Source organism: Parasteatoda tepidariorum, chromosome 3 (genome assembly GCF_982258835.1).
Source record: "Parasteatoda tepidariorum strain Cologne lab strain chromosome 3, Ptep-v5.0, whole genome shotgun sequence".
Classification (NCBI taxonomy): domain Eukaryota; kingdom Metazoa; phylum Arthropoda; class Arachnida; order Araneae; family Theridiidae; genus Parasteatoda; species Parasteatoda tepidariorum.
The window spans coordinates 75229388-75254956 of NC_141757.1; the positions used below are offsets into that span (position 1 = coordinate 75229388).

The 25569-nt window shown below is 28.5% G+C and overlaps 1 protein-coding gene across 2 annotated transcripts in view; it reads left to right on the plus strand.

The window, feature by feature from the left end:
* LOC107448739 (1-phosphatidylinositol 4,5-bisphosphate phosphodiesterase classes I and II) overlaps positions 1 to 25569 on the plus strand; it is a 54673-nt gene that overhangs the window by 18811 nt on the left and 10293 nt on the right. For both annotated transcript variants that reach the window (XR_015432608.1, XM_087159611.1), the window contains exons 16-30: positions 5524 to 5608; positions 8480 to 8552; positions 8865 to 8916; positions 11295 to 11449; positions 11533 to 11697; positions 12628 to 12727; positions 13961 to 14065; positions 14328 to 14419; positions 14840 to 15062; positions 17772 to 17840; positions 18197 to 18318; positions 18984 to 19111; positions 19195 to 19258; positions 24368 to 24466; positions 25169 to 25245. Coding sequence is in view for 1 of the 2 variants with exons in the window: in XM_087159611.1 (XP_087015737.1) it covers positions 5524 to 5608; positions 8480 to 8552; positions 8865 to 8916; positions 11295 to 11449; positions 11533 to 11697; positions 12628 to 12727; positions 13961 to 14065; positions 14328 to 14419; positions 14840 to 15062; positions 17772 to 17840; positions 18197 to 18318; positions 18984 to 19111; positions 19195 to 19258; positions 24368 to 24466; positions 25169 to 25245 (1609 nt within the window). In the remaining variant the exon portion in view is untranslated. The remainder of the gene's footprint in view (positions 1 to 5523; positions 5609 to 8479; positions 8553 to 8864; positions 8917 to 11294; positions 11450 to 11532; positions 11698 to 12627; positions 12728 to 13960; positions 14066 to 14327; positions 14420 to 14839; positions 15063 to 17771; positions 17841 to 18196; positions 18319 to 18983; positions 19112 to 19194; positions 19259 to 24367; positions 24467 to 25168; positions 25246 to 25569) is intronic.

Below are 25569 nucleotides of genomic sequence, written 5' to 3' on the forward strand. Positions count from 1 at the left end.
GAAGAGTTCAGAAGTTAGAGTGGCCGGCATGATTTTCTGGCGAGGATTCAGCAAACACTTTCACTTTGAGACAGATCCATTCACAGGCAACAACTCAGCAGTCACTTCCATAGGACTGATCCACTCAGACTCCCAACCAGACTAATTCTGAAAGAGTTCCACTTAAACGTCCTTAAAGTTCACATTAAATTGCTTTTAGTTCAGTAACATGAAGAGATTTAGTCACGAAGCTTTCTCAATTATCATGATAAGCACTTTACACATACACAACATAAAGAATTATAATATATATATACAATGACAAAAACATAGTATAAAATAGCACATTAAATACACATTATTACAAAGTAGTTACACCCTTTTATTTTTTAAAAATCCCTGAAGATCTCTAGGTCTGACATTATATCTCGGTTCTACCACATCTGACGAATCAGATTCTGATAAAGAATCATTTAAAAATGAAACGGGTGAAATAGATGTATCACGAAAGAAATCATATAAAGAATTACTTTCTTCACTTTGAACATCTGTTTGTACATCACGATTTAATTGAGCCCTACAGGGTTGTGATACAAAATAACCAAAACTTAGTAATTCTTTCTCATTAATGGGCTTCATTAAGGCAGGATATAATTTTTTATCCGCAGCAGTGTGTCTAACCTCACACCCTTTAAGGTTATCACTAATTACAGAATTTTCTTCCTCAAATATGGAAGACGATGGAAATATTTATCTCTCTGGAATTTTTATTATACGATTGACATGAGATGTAGTAGTTTTTAATGGGTTAGCTACTAAAGTTAATTCAAACAGGACAGGGGAACATTTCTTTGACACCCTATAAGGACCATGGTTTAATTTTGAGAGTTTTTTCGAGGTGTGAACTTTAATTTTAGGTGTATGAAGATAAACCAAATCACCTAATTTTATATCTTTGATATGTCTAGTTGTGGCAGTAGAAGCAACCTGGTTATCAGCAGCTTTCTCTAAATTTTCTTTTACAATGGCAAATGCCTGTTGCAATCTAGGAATCAATTCTTGAACATAGGTAGGATTATCATTGTATGTCCTAAACTTTGACGAAAATATTAAGTCATATGGCATCACCAGATCACGACCATATACTATATATGCTGGGGTTTGCTTTATTGTACGATGGAATGCTGTGCGAAAAGCCATTAGAGCCAAGGGAACACGTTCACACCAATCTGTTTGGTTTATACTAACAAGATGGCTGAGGGAATCAATGAGTGTTTTGTTTAATCTTTCTACTACACCGTTTCCTTGCGGATTATAACTTACAGTATGCTGCTTTTGAATGCCAAGTGTATCATATACTTGCTGCATTGCTTCGGAAATGAAATTCGTTCCTCGGTCTGAGTAAAAAGTTTCCATGAGTCCATGACGTGAAATGAAATCAATCAAAACTTTAGCAACAGTAGAGCTTTGGATGTCAGGTACAGGATATGCCTCAGGATACCGTGAAAAATAGTCTGTTATAACAAGTAACCATTTATTTCCGTTTTTTGAAGTCACTAGGGGTCCAACTGCATCTATGCTACATTTTTGAAAGGGTCTACTGGCAGTTGGAATCTTTTGTAAAGGTGCCTTGTTTGAGGCTTTAAATCCTTTACGTTCAATACACGAGGGACAAGAAGCAACATAATTTTTAACATTTTTGTACATATTATACCAAAAAAAAATTTCTTTGACTCTATGAAGGGTTCTAGACAAACCTGGGTGGGCAACACTGTTATTATCATGACATTGTACTAATACAAGTTGAATTAAAGTTTTGGGAACAACTAGTTTAGGATTTAAGGAATTAACCCTAGAGCACAGTAAGACACCATTCTTTAGAAAAAAAATTGGAGAAGACGGGGAAAATTTTACATGAACACTTAATTTTCTCACAATTTTCTGGCAATGAGGATCATTTTTCTGTTCATCTATTAATTGGTTTTGTGATAGGTTAACTAACTGAAAGACTTTTAAATTGTTTTCTTGGGACTGTACACAATTTATGGTATCATTTGTTTTTAACCGCGATAGGTAGTCTGCCATAAGATTCAATTTTCCTGCCTTATGTATTACTTTGTATGAATAAGATTGCAAGGTCATTATCCAACGTGCAATCCTTGAATTATGATCTTTTAGATTTAGTACGTAAGATAAGCTCTTTTGATCGCAATAAATGGTGAATTCTTTTCCGATTAAATATTGTTTGAAGTGTTGAACACCAAAAATAATTGCCAATGCTTCCTTTTCAAAAACAGAATAATTTATTTCACTATCCTTTAATTTCCTAGAGGCAAAACTGATAGGATGCTGAAAACCAGTCTCATCTTCCTGAACTAATACAGCACCCAACGAATGTTTACTCGCATCAGTACAGAGAGCAAACTGTTTATCGAAATCTGGTAAAGCCAGGCACGGTTGAGATATTAAATGGTTTCGCAATTTTTCAAAAGCGTTTTGCTCAAGTTCAGTCCAAACAAAAGGAACCTTTTCTTTGGTAATATTAGTAAGGGGAAGAGCTAATTTCGAGTAATTTGGTATGAACCTACGATAAAAGCCTGTCAAACCAATAAATGCTCGCACCTCATGTTTACTCTTAGGAGGAAGAGCCCTTTGAATAGTCTGAATGTTTTTAGGATCTGGCATTACTTTTCCTTCTATAACACGGTGGCCAAGATAAGTTACTTCATCTTTTAGCAAAGAGCATTTTTTTGGTTTTAACTTTAGGTTTGCCTGATTGAGACGTTCAAACACAATACGCAGCTTTTCCATGTGCTCGTCAAATGTCCGACTTGCTATGATGACATCATCAATATAACAGCCAATAGATAAGTCTGACAAACCGGCCAATACAATGGACATTAGTCGTTGAAAACTAGAACTGGCATTTTTTAAGCCAAAAGTCATGCGCACATATTCAAAATTTCCAAGTTCAGTGGCGATTCCGGTTAAATGAGCATCATTGGGATGCATGTGCATCTGGTGAAAATACTCTTAAGTAAGAGAACAAGATCATTAGAATGATCACTAATTGCAAGGTGTTAAAACTATTTATTTAATATAGATCATTTAAGATATTTAGAGTTACAAATTTTGTTCCAGGAAGGCATTCACTCCAATTAATAATAGGTACATAAAAAAAATTAACATGAAATTATACATTATGAAGCTGCACTGCTAATATATAAAATAAATAAAAAAATAATTAAGGGGTGATAGAAAATTTTATAATATAACTTAGCTGTTGAGGATCCTCATATTTTTTTGTGTCTTAACCTCAGCTTTCCAAAACCATGTGTCCTTTCCTTCTCTCTCACCTCCTCTAACCAAGCCCCCAAAGCATACTCAACTCTTATTGGCTGTTACCACCATCACAAAATAAGTAGGGCTATACTTGCTATTTCTTTTTTTTTTTTTTTTTTTTTGGCTAAATTATTTAAGGGCAGAAAAGGGCAGGTGAAAACTTATGAAAGAGAAACTAAAACTTTAAAGTAATTATAGCAGTGCAGCAAAGATAAAAGTAACAAAACATCATAAAAGCAATACCACATATATATAAAAGTAACAAAACATCATAAAAACAATACCACATATATATAAAAGTAACAAAACATCATAAAAGCAATACCACAATAGATGTAAAGTAAAAAAATTCTAAATGTTGATTTCATGCCCAAATGTCGACTGATAGATGAACCAACACATTTCAAGTGCAATTACGAATTAACTGGTCATCACTCAACAACTTTTAGGCATGAGCAAAAGAGTGCAGTAAACTCCCAAATATCTACACTTCTTTTTCTTTTCTTTTTTTTTCAGTGATAAACAACATAGCATTTAGAATTGAAAATAAAATTCATAAAGATGGAATTATTTTAAGAACTACATGCTAGCAAACATTCATGTTCATAACCCAGGTGTGCACAATTGATCAAATAATAGGTATACTTTTAAACATTGCATCTTCAAGTGCAATACTTAACTAAAAACGAGCATTGAAAGGGTGAAAATGAGGAGGCATTCGTAAAGAGCAAGACAACATGAGTCATGATTTACAGTTGTTAAACTCAAAGTTGTCCTTCAAATTCAACAAATAGATTCAGCATCCAACAAAACAGTTTATTTTCCTGGATCATATTCTTACTATTCAAAGCATTGCTACTGATAGTTAGTTAGGAAATTAAGTTTTTTCCCTCTTGCCTTCCTATGATGAATGAATAATTCATATGAATAATAATAGAATTATCCTCAATCATTTATTTACTCAACGTTTAACACATTCTTGGAACTCTTATCAGTTATAAAATTGACAGCTAACAAATGATGGTAATCCCCTCACAACACTTATCCCCTTGAAAGAAAAAGAATGAAGCAGGGCTTTGAATAATTTATGGGCCACATGCATGATTTCAGAACTGCATGTGGTTGTTACATTTGCTTATTTTTAGTTTGTAGCAGATATGAGTTTTTAAAAATCATGTATGCACAGTAACTCTTTATAAGAACTAATTCACATGTTTCGAACAATGTTTTGTGTGTTCTTTTTTTCCATAGTGTATGAACACTCTAGTTAAAAGTCTGCTCCTGCAAGACCAAGAAACAAAAAAGTTGATAGACTTTTAAACAGAAATGAAAAACAAATTTATAAGGAAAAAATGTCAAGAAAATTGCTAATAACAGATATTAAAATTGATTATTTATATTTAAAAAGTTTATGATGTGTGTCTTTTTTAAATGTCTTGCAGAATATCCGTGAATTCGCTTATCTGCACTTTGTGGGCCACTCAATTCCGGGGATGATCAGGAGTTTACTGTATATTGTCACCGTTCAAAAATGTATAAATGTAGTCTGAAAAAAATTGTTTTTAAATGTGTTTATTCTAAAATTGCTTCTGCCATTTTCATGTTAATTTTTTTCAAAGTCAGTTTGGGTCAGGACTTGTTTGTTTTAACATCATAGTTTTCTGCTTGTTTTATTGAGTAGTTAGGCAGACTTTGTACATATTTAATCAAAGATATCAGCTTTTTATGTGTTAAAACCAATGAAGCGTTTGAGTTTTAAATAATCTTTATCTCTTTTTATGATAAAATAACACTCTAAAAAATAGACCTATTTCTAAAACTGTGCCATAATTAAAAATATGAAAAATTTATATTTCTAAATTACAATTTATTCGTTTGCAAACTTAATTTGTTGATTTTTTTAATATTGTTAATTTACTTAACAAATATGAACTAATATAATGTCCCACTAAATATAAAATTGTTTGGATTACTTGTAATTCTATGCAAGCAATACAAAGCTTTGTATTACTTTTATTACCATTTCACTCCGAATTCACTTAATTTTAACTTTTTCTTAATATAATAAATATTTTATTTATTAAATAATTAATAGCGTTTACCTTTAATTGTTATCTCTCTAATCTTTCCATTGCTATGTCCAACTTCTTTTTCACAATATCATTTTATTTTGCCATTTAACAACATTATTTTTGTACATAGAAAGGAACCGGTGTTATGAGATATCATCTTTTGTTGAAACACAAGCTACAAATCTATTAAAGGAGCATCCTGTGGAATTTGTTAAGTAAGTAATTCTTGATACAACGAAAACAGAGAATTCTGTTTTAAAATGTTGTTAAATATTATCTGGAAAATTTGTATATATATATATATATATATATATATATATATATATATATATATATATATATATATATATATATATATATATATATATATATATACAGTGAAACATGTGTATAACGATACTGTCTATAACGATAAACCTGTCTATAGCGATATTTCCTTGAGGTCCCGGTAAAATTCCTATTTACTCAATGTATTTTTAACCTGTTTATAGCGATAACCACTTTTCAGTTAAACATGTCTACAACGATAATTTTTCCTCTTTTGATAGTTGATAGTTCGATTCCGATTTTTCTACCGTTGGAAAACGACTCCCCATCGAGCCTAAATGTGAGATAAAAAAAATTTTTTTTTCCATCTCCTTTGTATGCAATATTCTTTCGTTGTTTCTGAGAAAAAAAGCCACTTTTAGGGGAAATTAGAGCAGTAGAAATGGGTGAAGGGTCTCATTCATGAGTAAGTCCTTATCGTTACTCACTACGGACTGGCATGTTTTCCTTGCAATAAAGTTAATTTTAATTTTGAAGTGATGGCTCGGCGTAAAGCATTATCTTTTGAAGAAAAATTAAATATCATATCGGAAATTGATCAAGGATTGAAGCAAGTTGACGCTGCTAAGAAATATGGGATTTCACAATCAACAATAGCTACTTTTTTGAAGAAAAGAAAAGATATCGAAGATGCTGTGGAAGGAAGCAAAATTGATGGTAAAAGGAAAAGATTTAAAGGTGCAGTTAATGCGGATGTAGACAAAGCTACCCTAAGGTGGTTCCACGAAATGAGACAACAAAATGTGCCAATTAGTGGTTCAATGATTGCAGAAAAAGCAAGAACATTTGCGTCTTTGCTAGGCAACAACGAGTTTAAAGCCAGCAATGGGTGGATTACATCATTTTGAGAACGTCATGGTATTGTTTTTAAAACCATCTCAGGTGAAGAAAAGTCAGCTCCAGTCAATGATGTTGCATCCTGGAAGCAACGAGAAACAGAGACTATTAAAAAAACTTATTCTCCAGAAAACGTGTGCAATGCTGATGAAACTGGCTTATTTTATCAGCTCATGCCAGATAAAACTATGGCATTTAAGGGAGAAAATTGTAAAGGCGGTAAAAAATCAAAACAGAGGTTAACTGTTCTACTTTGTGCAAACAGTACTGGAACCGATAAACTGAAGCCGTTCGTTATAGGCAAATACGCTAAACCTAGATGTTTTAAGAATGTGAAAAGTTTACCAGTTGACTACAAGGCAAACAAAAGAGCCTGGATGACAGAAGAAATATTTAACAACTGGCTGCTTGATGTGGATAAGGAGATGAAAAGAAAGAAGAAAAAAATAGCTCTCTTAGTTGACAACTGCACTCCTCACAACAATCCTCCAAGTTTGAAAAATATAAAATTGTTTTATTTTCCCCCAAATTGCACGTCGATTCTACAGCCATTAGATTTGGGAATAATAAAATGTTTCAAAAGATACTATCGAAAAAGATTAGTTCAGAACGTTGTTTATAATCTGGATAATAAACTCTTAAATCCTTATGCAGTTGATGTAAAAAATGCATGTGATTGGATTTCCGGAGGGTGGAATTCATTGACACAATCCACCATCCAAAATTGTTGGAAGAAAGCTTCTTTCGTTGAGGATAAAAGCAACGGAAACACAGAAACTGAGCTTACTGAAATCACTGATGAAGAAGAAAAATGTGTGGCAGGCTTAAATTCGATTGTCAGTGATTTCCAAAGATCATCTAATACATCATTTCTCTTTAACGCAGATGAATTTTTAAATTTAGATAATGATGTGTTGGTTTTCAGTGGTGCAAGTGATGAAGAGATTTTAGCAGAAGTTATCTCGGGTGATCAAAGTGATGAGGAAGAAGCAGCTGACTGTTCTCAAAACAGGACTCAAATTTCACCCGAGAATGCCATATTGCTAATTAACACTTTGCATAATTTTGTTGCAACATTACCAAATGTAACTGATGTTCATTTGAATTCATTAGATGGACTAAAATCTATGTGCATGGAAATGGCAATTGCTTCCAAAAATAAGCAAACAAAACTAACCGATTATTTTTCTAAATAATTTCTGTTTTGATTCATAAAATTGTAAGTAAATTTTTCTTGTGTGCTGTTTCATAATTCTAAGTAAAATTTTCATTTGGAGTCTATAAAAGAAGTTTAATTTATCATTAGTTTTAAACGTATACTCTTAAATTTCAAACCTGTCTATAACGATAACCTGCCTATAACAATATTTTATTTAGGTCCCTACAGTATCGTTATAGACAGGTTTTACTGTATATATATATATATATATATATATATATATATATATATATATATATATATTCACTTAAAAGATAAAATCAAAGGTGTTATTTTATTCCCATTTTCAATATTTTCTTTATTATAATTATATTACATTTCAATGTTCATTAATTACAAAAATAAGAGAGTGCTAATTCAGTTATAATAATTTCTCTTGACTCAACAACACTAATTCTACAATTTTACTACTCAGAATATTTATATTTTCAGAATATTTGTATTTTTATATTATTTTTTTGTGCCTTATCTCTGAAGGGTAAGAACCCTCTAAAGTTAAGTTACATTTTCTATCCGAAAATTATAAAAGAATTAATAGATTTGTGCCAAGGCTTTGTTAAGCTTTCTGTAGCTTTCAAATTAAATCTAAATTACAATTGAATATTTAGAGATTTTCTCTACTGGATTAAGTTATTTTTCTAGACATAATATTTCCATTTATATTCTAAAATGTACTCTTTTTTTTCTCTTCTCCCCATTGTAGTTATAACAAAAAGCAACTAAGTCGTATATATCCCAAAGGTACCAGAGTGGATTCAAGTAATTATATGCCTCAGGTAATTGTGATGTAATATTTGTTTATAAGCTTAAAAAATTGTGTTTAATTATCATTAAAAAATTTATTAAACATTATTGTTAAGTATAGCATGTAAGAATATATCAAATATTGAAAAAATTTAACAAATGAGAACTTTAAAGCGTTAAAATTATTACATATTAAGAGTAAAGTTTTTCTTCCTTATTCATTAAAAATAATTTGCAAAATATATACACCACTGTCCAATATCTCATCGATAATGTGTCTGTTTAAAGCTGTATTAGAACAATTTTTTTCTTCATATTTTATGATTAATACAAATTTTCTACAGGTATTTTGGAATGCTGGATGCCAGTTAGTGGCCTTAAATTTTCAAACTTTGGGTAAGAACTTCATTCATTTTTATTCAGTTTAATTATTTTTATTTGTGTTAGATTTAAAATAAGTAGACATTTTTATGCTGGTTTTGACAGACATTTGAAAGAAGCTTTAGTATGTACAGATTGCAAATAACACTTGACATGTTTATTTTTGACTGTTATTTCCAATTTGTATATTTTTGAAGCAAATGAAGTTTTTAACCGAGAATATTTTACCACTTCAGTTTCTTGGAATCATTTATTTTATTTTTAGTATGGATTTATTGCTTGTTATAATATGCAAATAAAAGCTAGAGCTTTGTGTTTTTATTGTGATTTTATATAAAACTGACAGATGTTTAATGCAATAGAAAGGAGATTTCCAGGTTCCCTAAACCAAAAATGCTATTGACAGGGTATCCGCACACCTGGAAAGTCATGAAAATCATGGAAAGTCATAAATTTCGGTATTGAACAAAATTTGTCATGAAGTGTCGTGATTTTAACAAATCATGGAAAGTCATGGATTTAGGTCGCTGAAAAATCTAATTTTTAAAATGGAATTTAAAAATTCCCTCCATTTCATGGTGTTCTAAATATCTGAATTTGTAATAAAATCCCCACTCGCAGTCATATTTTATTAAAATATAAAATGTTTTTATCATGTTCTCTAAAAGTTATGGTGTTCTTTCAAAAAATGAAAAAGGAAACATTTCTAGAGTGAATTATCTTTTAAACTTCTGTGATTTCAGAATTTTTGTTATTATTTATTTTTATTTTATCAATTTAAAATTCTAAGCTGAAGCAAGCATATTTTTTTTAAATTCTGAAATGAGAACAGAAAAATCAGGAGTATTTCTTTCTTTCTGATGAACAAGAAAAGTATCTTTAGAATATTTTTTTCTGCAGAATTATATTCTAAAGCTTTTGCTTTTGTATTTTTTCAGTTATTTTATTGCTTAAACTCTTTCTTTACTCTGTTTTTTTAAATTTAAAATCTTTAAATATGACGATGCAGAGTGCAACAGTTTTGGTTATACTTATCATTTCTGTTATTATAATGCTTTTTTAAATTTCTTGTGTTTTTGCCGGAGAAAATAGTAACTTCGTTAAGTCATGAAAAATTCTAGTAATTAGTCATGAATTTGAAAATCTAAAATGTAGCAGATACCCTGTATTGAGACTAGACCTTTCTTTATTAATTTATAAAAGTCTCATTTGCTAATTTTAGTTATTTAACTTTTCATTGTCATTTCATTAAAAGAACTAAACTGTCTCTGCTAATTTTGATCTCTTGAATATAATCTTAAGTTTTGATGTATTAAGATATTTTTTACTGAATACTTATACATATTTGTTTCTTAAAATTAAAAAATTTAATTGTTTGAAGTCTACGGAAACAGCATTTCCTCTCTCATTGAATCTCATAATAAGTTTTTTTTAAAGTCAAAACTGTTCAATTATTTTATCCTGAATAACAGTGAACTAACCATTTCATTTGATTTCTCTTTAATAAATTGATAGAGAAAGATTGAAGTATTCCGCTAAAGTTATGCTTATATGCCTCAAAATTTGAACATTTCTAAAAATTACTGTCATTCAAAAAAGAGAAAAAACAATCTATTAACATTTCTGCTTCCCATAAGCTTTGTTTGCATAAAATCAGATTCAGTCATGATTTTCAAAATAGTTTAACAGTTTGAACTTTTAGGAGATTTCCAGAAGGGTAGAATGCTTTTTTTCTTAAAGTTTACACAATGAAGTTCTGAATTTTAATCATTGTTAATTAATATTACTGAAAAGTGGTTTTAAAATTTCTGCTTTTCAAAAAGAAATAAATTGTAACATTTTTCTTGCTGAACACAGTTGGTACTAACTTTTGGGGGATAAAAATAGTATAATTTTTATAAGCTTTAGTTGTATGATTTTCACAATAATTTTATTGTTTTAGTATAATTAGTTTAGAAGTTTATGAGAAGAGGAAAAACAGTTTTCAAGTTCGAGGAATTTTTCAACGTACGGAAACCAACATCAAATGTTAATTGTTAAAAAAAAAAAGGATCTTAATTGCTATAATACCTTTAGTAGCGAGAGAATTTAAAATATATCCATAGTAAAGGTAGTGTTTATTGCATTCTGTAATGTGACTCTATATTAATAATAATCAAATATAAATTTATTGTTATTTATAATTTTTACATTTGCGTTATAACTATAAAGTACTTCATTATTTTCAAAACATCTTTTATATCCATTTTAATAAAATAAAAAAATTCTATTCCTGTATATTTTTATAGATACTTAAAATCATAATTCACATTCTTTTGGTTTTTTCTAAAATATAGATATATAAAAGTAATTTGAAAAACAATAATTTGAATAAAGAAATCTTTTTTTTATAGATCTTGGTATGCAGCTAAATTTGGGAATATTTGAATACAATGGAAGAAGTGGATATTTAGTGAAACCTAATTTTATGCGCCGAAAAGATAGAAAATTTGATCCTTTTACAGAGTCTACTGTTGATGGCATTATTGCGGGTACTGTTTCCATTAGGGTTGGTATTTTTTGCCTATAATTTGAAATAAATTTTCTCCTTTAAAGACATTTAAATTAAATTGTGAGTGTTTTTTTTTATAGATAATATCTGGTCAACTACTAACTGACAAAAGAGTAGGTACTTATGTAGAGGTTGACATGTATGGCCTTCCTGCTGACACTGTAAGAAGAAAGTTTCGAACAAAAACAGTTCCCAATAATGGTATTAATCCAATTTATGATGAAGAACCTTTTGTATTTAAAAAGGTACATATAATTTTAAAAGTAATTTTTCAATTATACTTCCTAGTTTTCAATTTTTTTTTTATTAACTGTTTTAGAATATTTTTAGTCAAGTAGTAGTTTCATGTAAAATGAATCTATTAATGCATTTTTTTTACTATTTTCTTTAACTTCTCCCCTCCCTATTCCTCTGAAGAATGAGTTATTGCTGAATGAAATTTTCTTGTTAAACACCACGCTTCAAATAATAAAATTGTTTTCTATTTTACACATCAAAAACATCACAGGGATTTTACCTCAAGGTCAAGCACTGAAGGTGTTTTTCACACATAGGATACTGAAGAAGAGCAAATGTTTCTTTTCCTTTTTGAAGTTCTATCTATAAAGAGTTAAACTTTATGAATTTGATTAAAAATCAAGAGATGTTTAGTGATAATTTCAAAGCTGTGGTATTAATGCAATTATTTGTTATTTCAAAAAAATTAAAGTTAAATAAAAGGGCAATAAATATTGTTATTTAAAAAATAAATGAATAAAAAACTTGTTAATCATTTTTAGAAATGAAACAATAATAAATATAAATAATTTAGTTTAACATTTGTGTAAAAATCCTAAAGATGTTGAAAGAAAGTATTTTAAGGAAACGTTTTTCTGAGCTGTTTGAATTCTCCCTGCAATCTATAGGTTTTTGATAGCTTTCTGGTAGGACAGCAATCATCACATTCATTTATCAGCTGGAAAATGCAGTACTACATTAAGCAGGCAAACTACTTTTAATATAAATTTAAATAAAATATGCTATTCATTTTCTTTTTGGAATATATCTAGCCCTCATATTCCTATATAAAATTTAATTTGCCCTTTGGCAATTAAACATTTAACCAATTTTGCCTTATGTTATAGTGAATGTATGTAAAATATTCAAAAACTAATTGTATTTATTTGATTATAAAGGTTGTCTTACCTGACTTGGCTTGTTTGAGGATAGCTGTTTATGATGATAATGGACGATTTATTGGTCACAGAGTCTTACCAGTTGTGGGTCTTAGACCAGGTATGTAGAATATGTTGAAATCTAATTTAATGAGTTATAATAAAGTATAATCTAATGTGATAAAAAATTCCTAAAATTTAATAAAATACAATTTATAATATTTATTATATAATTTTAGGGAAAACACAGTTTTCACAGAAAAAAAAGAGAAGGATATTATCAGAAAAAATATAAACTTCCTTTGTCATTGCATTTTAATCAGAACTAAAAATAGAAACTGGTGCAATTATTGTTTTATTTCTTTCCATGTAATTATAAATAAAAAGAGTGAAAAGTCTTAATAGAAATAAATTATTCCAGTGTCTCTTATTAGTGACTTTTTTCTTAATGTAACCCTATCAAAATCATTCACTGGAGTTTTTTTTTTTTTTAATGTGTTTCTCGTCAAACATATTTAAATCTAGCAACGAAAAAAAAAAACATCCTGTAAATAAATATTATTATTTGAAGTTTAGTGCTTTTTTTCTTCCTTTGTTTAATATTTTGAATTAGCAATTTGCGGTTTTAGCTGATATGTAATATTTGCATTGAATAACACATGAAAATTAGGTTTTGAAATTAGATCGAAATTAATCCTTTAAGTATACTTGAATTGAAGATAATGTGCTTGAAACTTTAATGTTTCATATGTTATCTAATTGAGTAGCTTACTTTAAAAACAGAAATTATGAATAATTCTTAAAAATTTATCTAGGTGAAAGCACTTGAGAATATGTCATTAATGTTTTTAGTAAATTAAAGATTAAATTATATTTAAAATTAAACGTCAAAAAATTTTAAAAAATTCACATAGAGAAAAATTTTACATAAAATAAATTTCTTTTTAAAAAAGTGTTAATGGCCTTTTATATATTGAGCTACTTGTAAACATTTGTACATCAGTTTCACGACTGAGCAATGTTTACATCATGTGGTCAAAAGCACCTAGATGTAATTACTGAATTGGGTGAATTACTGGTAAGAGAGTGATATATTAATCTACAACATTTTGTCACCTTCAAAATATTTTTATAATCTAAATTAAAACTTCATCAGTTGTAAATTAAATAAAAGCTCATAGAAGTTCACAATTTAAGAATATATTGTTTAATTTCAATTTTTGTTCACTTTCATAATTTATTTCTTTGTTTAAATTTAATTACTCTTTCTTTCCTGAAAAAAGTTATTTTCATAACTTTGTGATAAGCTTTATGTTTTAATGGTGCTATCTAAAATTTTGTGATTGATTTTTAGGCTATAGACACATATCTTTGAGGAATGAATCTGGACAACCTCTTCAGTTTCACACGTTATTTGTACAAATTACAGTTAAAGATTACATACCAGATGGCTTCTCTGGTGAGTAAGATTTGCATTTTATTATAATTAATTCACTGACTAAATGAATATTACATTGGCCTGCAAATAATCAAGATAGTTTGTTTTTATATACTTCAGGACTTAAAGTATTTCATAACTATTCTTTTTAAAATAATTGAACAGTAAGTTTTTACTCAACTGATTGTAAACTAAGGTGTGAACCAAGACTACTTTTAAGTACTGTTGCGTTTCTTAATCCTCTAATAATATAGTGATAACATTACATTTTATTTTTTTTTAGAATTGGCTGATGCTTTAGCTAATCCTATAGCCTATCAATCCATCATGGAAAAACATGCATGTCAGCTCATGGCCTTAACTGATGATGATGATGTAAGTTTATTCCATTTTTGCAATTAAATCATTGTATTTAAATAAAATTATTTATATTCTAGAATGTAAATCATTTTATATTCAGGAATATAAATATGAGGCATACAGTACATAAACCTATCGTATAGCTAGAAAGTCCTATACCTAATGTTTATGTTCCGTAATGTATTCTAGCAATTATGAGATGAACCCTTGACCTCATTGTGAGCAACCTGGCTGAGAGTGCCTCTCGCGATTACCAGACAGTACATAAACCTATTGTATAGTTAGAATGAAAGTCATATACCTAACTTTTATAATCCGGAATATGAATCCATTTTATATTTTAAAATATAAACATTAGGTATGGGACGTTCAACTCAAACTATTTAATGCAATCAAAATTTCCTTATAAATTCAAATTTATTTAAATTTCTTTAGAATATCGATGATGTGAAAGGATCAGGAAAATCACCAGCTAAGGTTAGTATTGGATCAATCGACAATACTCAAAGTACTCGCAAAGAGGACCAGACAGATTCAAAAGGATCACAGCCATCCTCTAGGCATAACACCATCAATGGAAATATTCAACGTATGACATCATCTGGCAGCACATCACCCGCCGCAATGCCTGCATTGAAACGGCAAGAAACTTTAAGAAGTAAAAAATTTTTTAAACATGCAGCTATATTTAGATCTACTAATTTATTAATTGATCACTTGAAATGGTTATTGATTAAATTTTTAACAGTTGACTTTCTTATAACTGTTCTATGTGGTATCAAGATAAGCTTTTTTAATAAAACATCTGTCAAAGTGAGGGATAAAAATGTGAGTTAATGAAAATCACGCATTTTTATCCTCGATTTGATTTGATTTTTGATTATTTTACTAATTGTATATTACTAACTACTACATTTACTAATTTAAGCACTGGTTAAATATAAATAATAATCCTTATTATTATTTAAAAACAATGCTGAAAGTAAAATATTTAATAATAATAAAAAATTGTTAATATTATTAATTATCACGAACTTATTACTGAAGAAATCGAATCACAGTTTAGATATATTTATTCGAGCTGAACACCCTCATGATTTATCAGTAATCTCATATCAAATCAAGAGTATATCAGAGTTCTTCCTAGGAAAAAAATGGAGGGGCAGGGTTCTTCCTTACAGAAATTTGAAAGGGCACTCACTTAACACCGTAAAAATGTATCAAAATGTGTAATATTATGTAATAATTGAATCTGATCCTCAACAATTTTTAAATGACCCTTTTATACTATTTTATGTATGTATTTCTAAAAGTAATTCTCAACTTATTATCGAAATAAGAGAAAAAAAATCTGTAGTTAATAAAAAGTAATTAAAGGCATACTTAAAAAAATTAAAGGCACGCACAAATTTTTTTCAAAAAAGTAAACTGTAAAAAATAAAACCAAACAATGATTAATTGATAAACAATTTGAAAGCTTTATTTCAATAATTTAAACTGAAAATTATGAGAAAATAAACATTTAAAGGTGCACATTTTTTTTTTAAGATAAAGGTATTTATTTAACATTAACAAATGATTTTAAAATTAAAAATCCTTTAAAAAATTTATTTACTTACCATTCTCCTCCAAAAAAAGAGAGAAACTAATAAAAACTGAACCAATCAAGAATAATCCTAACAAAATAAAAATTCGTAATAGTAATCAAATTTAAACCTATAAACATAGATAATTTTACCAGTGTATTATTATTTAAACAGTGAACTATTATTATTATTTTTTTTTAAATTGAAATGAATAAAAAAGCAATGTATAAGGGATGGCAGCTTATTTATTTATATTTTGCATGTGTCTTAAAAAAATTATAATTTAAAAGTTAACCTCAATTCTTAATTTTAATCTCCTTCACCATATTCTCTAAAACCCTCATTAAATGAGATTTGACTTAAATATCTCAACTTTAAGATATATTTAATGATACATAAAAATTTTTTTTTACTTAAATGAATGTTTTTATTTTAAATTAAGTGATACAAGTCAAGCAATCAAAGCCAATCCAAGTAGAACCATTTATAGCAGAATCTGACAATATTTTGTATTTTTAAGATTTGGTTCTGCTAAGCAAAAACTGAAACAAAATGTGATTGGACTTAAAGATCAACTTTCTCGTTCAAAAAAAATCGGCTTATCTGTTAATGATTTAAAAACAAAGTCTTAGATAAATACAAGAAATAAAGAAAAATACCAAAATATTAATGATCTTAACTTTGAGGGAAGTTACTATGAAAGAATAAAGAAATTTATTTATCTGGGATTGCTTGTTATCAAAATTAAGTTTAAGTTAGAAATTTGTGAAACAATTGCTTCTGGAAGGAAATGTTATGGAAGGAAATGAAATGCTTTACTTCCGAAGTAAACATTAAGCTAAAACTCCTTATTTGTAAAATTATAATTCTACCAATTGTGCTATATGGATCTGAGATATATTTTTTAAATTATGAGTGATTCTGACCCTTTAAGAATCTGTGAAACAAAATTTTATTAAGATTTTTTTTGCTGAAATATGTGAGGATGAACTTTAGAGATCCAGAACAAATAAGAAGATTTACGATAGATATAAAAAATCAGACATTGTACAGAATAAAAGGAATCCATTGGTTTGGGACATATACTGAGAATGGACTTGGAAAAAGTGTTAAAGGCTATTAGATGAATATCCAGAGGATTTAAGAGGCCTGAAACTAGATGGAAATAGCAGATAGAATTAGACTTGAAATTACTTAGAATTACCAACTACATAAGAAGACGATCTACAGAGGAGAATGGTTCGAAATCTTGTAGACCTAAAGCTTTAGAGCTTGAATAATGACCAACTTGATGTACCAAGTTTAGTTGACAAGGATGCAATTAATTGATTAATTAAACATCTTTTCAGTTTCTTAAAGGAACAACTTTGGAATTATATTTCTCTCCCTATATAATAGCATCTTTCGCTATATAATGGCATGGGAAAGGTGATTTTCTTTCATAGGGGAAAAATGAAGCCATATATTCTGGGCTGTCAAAATTTAATTTAAAATATCGCAAAAAGCAAACAATATTGTTTTCAATAAATTTATAATGCGGAAGTCAATAATATCTTCTCTTTTTAAGACCTTCAAAAGCTTTCTTTATTATATTTTCTTTAAACTGTCTACTATTATATGGGCTGTATCTGAGATAACAAAAATTGTTAAGTGGAGTGGCCAGTTAAATTGGGATCCAGTTATACAGGAATGTTGGTAATAATAAAATTTAATGTTTTTTGATGTAGTTCTTTATGTACTTGTTAATTTATACATTTTGTTCATCAGTTTTTTCTTTTAAGGGGGTCTTGCACAGTCAGTAAGAAGTTTGTCGGATGAAAATGCTCAAGAAAAGATTCCTTCCTTATTAGGTAATGATTATTGGAGTACATTTTTATTCCAGATCATAGATAAATGAAAGAATCTAGAAACAGAAAAAATATTTTGCATATTCTATAATTTGAATGCTCATCAATTTGAAATAGCCTTAAATTGCATAAATATTTTTTCATTATTTGATTATTAATTCATATTAAGGTTAATTAAGAAATAAAATAATATAGTATGAAGTATGTTGATTTATCTACTATTTACAGTTGAAGTAAAAAATCGAGATAGGCAATTTTCATTTTCTATTTTATTTGTACCACTAAGAAAAGAATAATAAAACTGATTAGAAATATACTTTGTGGTCATATTTTATAAATATTATGTGGCTTTTTTATAGAATCGGAAGAAGCTAATTTAGCTGCTGAAACTTTAGACAAAATTAGAGAACAAAAACCTGTACAAAAAGTTATAGCCAAACTTGAAAAAGACTTATTGGTACTTCGGAAAAAACATGAGAAGGTATGATGTTTAGAAGGGTTTTCTTTTTTTTGTTGATAAAATGAAACTTTTGTATACATTATTATTTCTTATGTAAGTGTAAATCTAATAGAATTTTATTTTTGTTAGCTATTTTTATTTGATTACTGTATGATTAAGAAAATTTGTAGGAACATTCAATATGTAAATAATTTGGTATTTACAAGTTAGTCAATTTCAAATATTTCAATTCGACAACACTGAGCTTTTTTTTTATTAAAGGATTTGTAATTTATTTTAGTAAATATTGAAAATTTTTACTATCAAAAAATTTTAGTAATTATACAGAAACAATACAATGTTTATGTTTTCTTGTAAAAGTTAAACACTAAAAAGAAAAAGTAACATTATAACTTGTTCTTAGTACATTTATCTTAATCTCATATTCTTAGAAACGTACCTTGTACTTAATGTTTAAAATTTGCATTTTTTTTTATAATTTTTAGCATGTATTTTTCTATGAAATTATATCTTTTTAATGTTTATTAATAATTTGATGCATCAAATTGTAACATCATGCTAATAATATAAAGTCAAATAACTATAAAGTCAAATAACTAACTATATTTTTTTTCTTTAGATAATGTCTTTTTATATATAAAATAAAGAATATTTTTGTTTAAATTTGGTTAACAAACTTCTTTCAGCTACGAGAGAAAGAAAAAGAGCAGTTACTTCTAAAAGAAGAGAAACTGATGAAAGCCCAAGAGCATCAAAAAACACATATTGTTAAGAGCCATTCAAAACTCGCAAAAAAAAGCTCGGGAATCGATGTGTAAGCAATAATTCTCTCTTTCAACTTTTATGAATTTATTTTGCCAATGATTTAAAAATATTACTTTTTTTGTTTGTTGACAGGCAGCTACTTAAGAGAAAGAGCGAAGCTGGTCTTCAAGCTATGAGTGTAGAACACCAAACAAAAGTGTGTACAAATAACAAGTACCTGTTTCACTTTTTTGTTTGCTGAAATTAACAGCTTCCCTGATTATCCTGAGTTAACTCGGATGTGTATATACAGTAGAGAACCATTTATCCGGTATCCAGATAACCGGGATACCAGAAAACCGGGAAAAATTTTGATCGGTTTTCCCGTTATTTTAAACTAGAACTATTATGAAAAAAAAGCGGAAATTAACTCATCCTTGAAGTTGAGTAGAGGAAAATGTAAGAAAGGGGAGAATTTTTTTCCCCGTTTACCCAGAGAAACGTCATTTCCTCCGTGACCTTGAAGGCAGGGAAGGGAGGAATGTTTTATTTTCTCCTTTAGGCCGTCAATCAAGCTCAAGGGTGTGGCATGCTGATTTTGTTATCTGTTTAATTTACGAGGGGGGTGGGGAAAATACATTGCATGCATATCAGTGAACAGAAGATGAAAGAGAAAAATATATTTATTTATTTGACATCGATTAATAAAAATAAAATCTTTTTCTTCTGAATAAATTCAAGTGCGGTATCATTTGCAAGTTTTTATTGATGTGGAATCACATCTGCTGTAATTAAATATCGTGTTGATGCAGATGATATGAAGCAGATTGCAGTTTTGTTTTTCTGATTCCACTACGTTTGATTTTTTTTTCTTTTCACGATAAATTTCGCACTCAATAAATTAATTCTCTTTATTCATAAATTTTATCATTAGTTTTTTTTTAAAATTCCGTTGATCTTGCCTTGTTCCGGGTTTCAATATTTATGTTAGTGCCTTTTTTAACTATCGTTTCAGTTCGATAATTTTCAAGTGTTTTTATTTAGATTAATAAGTTTTCCTTTTATTTTATCGTTTTGGTATTGAATTAGGTATGAAATATATTGCATTATTTAACCATTGGTTTTGTTTATATTAGTTAATTTAGGAATTGTAATTATTTTTAAAAAATAAATACGAGAATTTTGTATTTTTTAATCTTGTTTTTCTTGTCTAAACTTGCAAATTTTTTTATTCTTTTAAATGTTATTTTTCTCTTTAAAGTTAGGAGTACCTTTCTTTTTTTCTCTTACTTTATGCATTGCACTTTTTCCTTGTAATTCGGGTTCGATAAAATATCGATTAACAACACTTTTTGGTCGATCCAGAAAACCGGGAAATTCAGACATCCGGGAAAGCGATGGTCCCGAGCATCCCGGATAATTGGTTCTCTACTGTATTTCAAAAATTTATCATCCCGAGAAAGCTCGGGCGTAGCAGAATTTCTCAGAACATTTTGCCGCGTTTTTACTCGGTCGGAAGCAAAAAACTTAATCTGCTGTAATTTGGGAGTTTTGCTGTTGGATTGTGGAATTGCACACATGTTTTGTGGAATTGTATATACAATTGTTGCTGAATTTACATAGAAAAAAGAGTTTTAAAAAAATGGTTTGTCGCTTCACTGACGTTTGAAAAATATCACTTTGTGTTGTTCCTTGTTTTAAGAACTATTATACAAAGACTAATATTTAACTTTTTTCATTTTCTTGAGATAACTTGAAATAGTAAACTGATAGTAAATTAAATGTTTCTTACACATAAAAAAATTAAAATTTCAACTTAAAACTTGTGTATTATGTTGTGTTTCAGTTCCTTATATTAATTAATAAAATAAAAAATGTTGATTTTTTTTTGCATTTTTTCTGAAAAAAATTAGTAAGGAAAGCGGTTAACTCTAATAAGTTCTTTCATTTAATTGCGGCAATTTTTTATTGTTTTCACAAATAAAAAATATGACTTATGTTTAAGTAAAGACATTATCTACATTTTCAAATTAAAAATTAAGAGCATTTCATAAACTTGTGGAGATATATTTTATAGAATAATTGTTTTTCTATGAATACAGTTCATTTAATAATGTGCTATGAAAATTACTGTCATTGAAATATATAAAAGGCTTGAGCCAAAACTGTAATAAACATTTTTTCCTGTTATGACACTTTTACCTCTAACTGTTCCTCAGGATTAATTTCAGATCGGCACTTTACCAGTTTTCATAGCTTTTATTTGATATCTGTACAATATACAGAAGTATTTTATTTTCTAAATGAAATTATGGTATTTTTCACTGAAAACTCTCTTCAACAATTTAAAAATGGAGATTATTATTTTACTGCTCTTAACTCTTCATCCAATGTTATGTTCAGCAGAAGAGTATCTGTTTTTAAGTTAAATAACTTTGAAACTATTAATTATCAAGGAATGAAATAAATATTTTTTTTAATAGGGAGAGCTTTAAAAATTTCATACTTAATTTTTTAAATTAATTAAAAATGTTCCCAACAATCAAAATGGAAAAAGTAAGAAAAATGGCTATAATAGTAATGTACAACTCTAAAGCCTAGAGCTATCAAACAGATATTAAGAGCTTAGAAAGAGGTTATGTCTCAATAGAAGTAACGGAATCATATATCAACTTGTGCTTTTAATTTAGTCCTTATTTTTTTAAACTAATTTTGAAAATAATGTTTGAAATTCTTACAGCTATCTCTATCAAAATTTAATCATCCCCTTTTGTAACTACAGTAGAGTCTCGAAAGTTCGAGTCTCAGAAGTCCGAGGTTCCGCTTAATTCGAGGTGCCAAATGTTCCCCCTATCAACCAAAAGCGTAGCAAAGGTACTCCTATAAGTAGCCCTATTCTTCAGGAAAAAGCTGTGTTTTTCAGAAATCAGTTCAAAGAAGGAGAAGAAGATTTCGCAGCAAGCGTTGGTTGGTTAGACAGTTGGAAAAAACGATATGGTGTACGTCAACTAAATATTTGCAGTGAAATACTCTCGGCAGATACGTCAGCTGTGCAGGCATTTCAAAAACGGATTGAAGACATTATATTGACGGAAAAGCTCACACCTGACCAGTTATATAACTGTGACGAAACAGGTTTGAACTTTAAGATGTTGCCCTCAAAATCCCTTGCTTCAAAAGAGGAAAATTCAGCTCCAGGTCACAAAAAACGGAAGGAACGATTAACCATTTTAGCAGGCGCCAATGCATCTGGAAATCATAAAATGAAACTGACTGTGATTGGGAAATCTGCCAAACCTAGAGCCTTAAAAAACATCACTAAAGAAGCCTTACCAGTACATTACCCAAATCAGAAAAGTGCATGGATGAATCGAGAAATTTTCAAACAATGGTTTTCAGAACATTTTGTTCCAGAAACACGGAAGGCATTGAGAAAAAAATTTTTTCCTTGCAAAGCAATTTTGTTTTTAGATAACGCTCCATCTCATCCCTTAAAACATGTAGAACAGCAAACTGAAGCCACCCCTGCAGATGTTTTGCTTTTGAAGCGTTGGCTGACTATCGCATCAACAAAGAGAAGTAATATACTGAAGCAACAAAAAATTGACAAATTTTTTAAATTGTAAAGAATCTTTTACGTCATTATACTAAAGAATAAAGGATTTTAAGGTAATATGATCATTTTATTTAATTTCATTTGTAGTTATTAAAAATTTTCTACTTTTTCGGAAAATCCGAGTTTTCAGTAATCCGAGGTAGTGTCAGCCCCAATTACCTCGGATTTTCGAGACTCTACTGTAATTATTGCAACGCTGTTTAGTTTTGAAACTGTTGGGTATACTTTTGCTACACACCTTTCATTTTAAAATTGAGGATTTTTCGCATTGAATGGGACAAAAAGAATATCATAGTACAAATACCGTAATTGATTTATTTAGTCAAAGCAAATAATTTATGTTTCTTCAATTATCAAAAATAAGGACATCCTTGCAAAATAAAATCTTTAGAATTTGTCAAAACATTGTTTTTTTTGTTCAAAGACAGTTTCCCATGCAATTTTGCATAGAACCACTACATTGTCACGACAATGTCACAACACTACATTGTCAATGAATGCAGCAGTTTCAGGATACTTGCTGTTAACAATCTCAGGACCAGCAGCAGCCAAAAACAAAATGGTTAAAATAATACCTAAAACTTTTTAGGCATTTGAGAAGTTTGGAATTCAATGTACCTCATAGAATGGTGTAGCATATGTTCTGGAAACTTTGACAATTCCAGCCATATATCTTTTAGGTAGCACAAGTGTTTCAACAAACTGTTGCGACTCTTTGTTTTGTGAACAAGCACATATTTACATATAGAGCTATTTTTTTCCTCGTTTTTGTCAAAATTGCTCTCCATTATTTACAATTTTGGATTGCATAAAGTACACTTGTTCTTAGGGAAAATCAGCACAGTTCTCTAAAGTTGAATATTTTTGTACCATTTCTAACATTTGTGTTTTACTCCTTTTTTTATAATAAGATTAATGAATACATATTCACCAAGATATGCAATCAAAATGCTTGTTTTATCAGTGGTTCTTTGCTGCAATCTGCAGAAAGACCATGTTGTGCCTTATTGACCTTGAGACATAAATCAGTACCCAAACGATCTCTACTCCAACATGAGATCTATATTATACAAGATCTGAAGATCTCTACTCCAACGTAAGATCTATCCTGCTAGTTCTAAACCATTGTGTATTTTTCCTATGGGGTTTTTAAGAAACAAATGTTAATGCCTCCATTTCCCCAAGACTCGTGGCAATTGAAGTTTCATACAATTGAAGTGTTAGAATAATTTACAATTTCCATATTGTTCCTCGCAAGTAGAAATGGAATTGAAATACTATATGAATATTTTTCCTGTCATAGGTGGGAAACACATAGAATATCTATAGAAACTTAGACAACTGTAGTTTAATTGTAAATTTTGTTAATCTAATTAAAATAAATGCAATTTTTTCAAGTATGCTTCCTTTTTGTACTTTAAAAAATGAAACCCCTTGTTTATAACATTGACATAGATATAATATAATTTCTAAAGGAAAAATGAAACTAGTAGTTATTTAAATTTTAAGAATTAAAGCTCACATGTGTATTGCATATTTTAATAAGAGGTAACGAAAGGAAAAGGATTAAATATTTAGACCATTATTTCCTTTACTCTTATTTTCAGCTTTAAAGAAAATTGTATTTATTTCTCGTTTTTTTTATTTATTTAATTATTTTTAATAATATTTTCTCCTATTAAAAAATGTTAAAAACGTTTCTTTTTATAGTTGGATGAATTGCAAAAACTCCATTCCCACACATTGATCAGTTTAACAAAAGAACTTTACAAGGCTGAACTTGAACTTCACCAAAAGTATCAGGAATCTGTAAGTTTGCATTAAAAAGATTTTCTTAAATAAGCTCTGAAAAAAATTAACTACATTATATTCTAAGAATTTAATCTAGGGAAGCTATAAATATCTAAAAATTTACAACTACTTGAGTTAATAAAAGAAAATTGTTACACAATATTTGATATTGTGCAATTAAATTGCTAATCTTTGAAAAATATTCATTAGAATTTTGCCAGAAATTTTATTTAAACCTTTGTAAAACTCTATTATTAATTATTTAGTTTTAAAAAACTAATGCAATAACTACATAATATAAAGTAATTACATTTTAGCTAATGGATAATTGAAGATGTTTAAAATAATGGATTTACTTCTTTGCATTTACTTGTTATAATTTTAAAGATCCTTGACTTTTTTTTTATGTTTAAATAAATGGCCTAAATTTGTTTTTTATAGTTATTTTTCTTACCTTTAATTCTTAATTTTTTGTTTAAATTTTATTTTGTGTTCAATACTTTGCCAAATTTTATAACAAGCTGCAATAAACTTTGATTAATAAATGTCCTAGTTATAAAGCCTAGATTTTTTTATAAATTCTTTGAACTTAAAAAATTCTAACCAATAAACAATTGATCTGTCCTAGATTCAAAGTTGAGTCTGTAAAAAGTTTTATTTTTTCTTAAACTATATCTTTTGTATTTAAAATTTGTGTTTGATTAAATGTTTGGCTTACAGATTTACACTGCTATGGAAAAATCATTAATGCTTTCCCAAACTGCTCAAATGGATCATTTAAAAAGTTTGCATGACAGGTAAGTTTAGCAATTTAATAAATGGTGAAATAAAATAGTCATTAATATTTTTCAACACATATTTTTCTAAATTATTTTTATTATTGTTACTTGTGATAAAAGCTGATCCAGGAAGTAAGTATGATATCTTCTTTGCATCTGACAGCAGGGAAGTCACATATGGGTTGTTACATCTTTCAACTTTAACAATACTTAAACTAATCATCTTGTTTGATTTTGTTTAAAGCCATTGTTTGTAGCAATCAATGGAAAAATCATTGATGCTTTCACAAACTGCTCAAATACAAAATTTAAAAATGTTTGTGTGTCAGTTATGAAATTTAT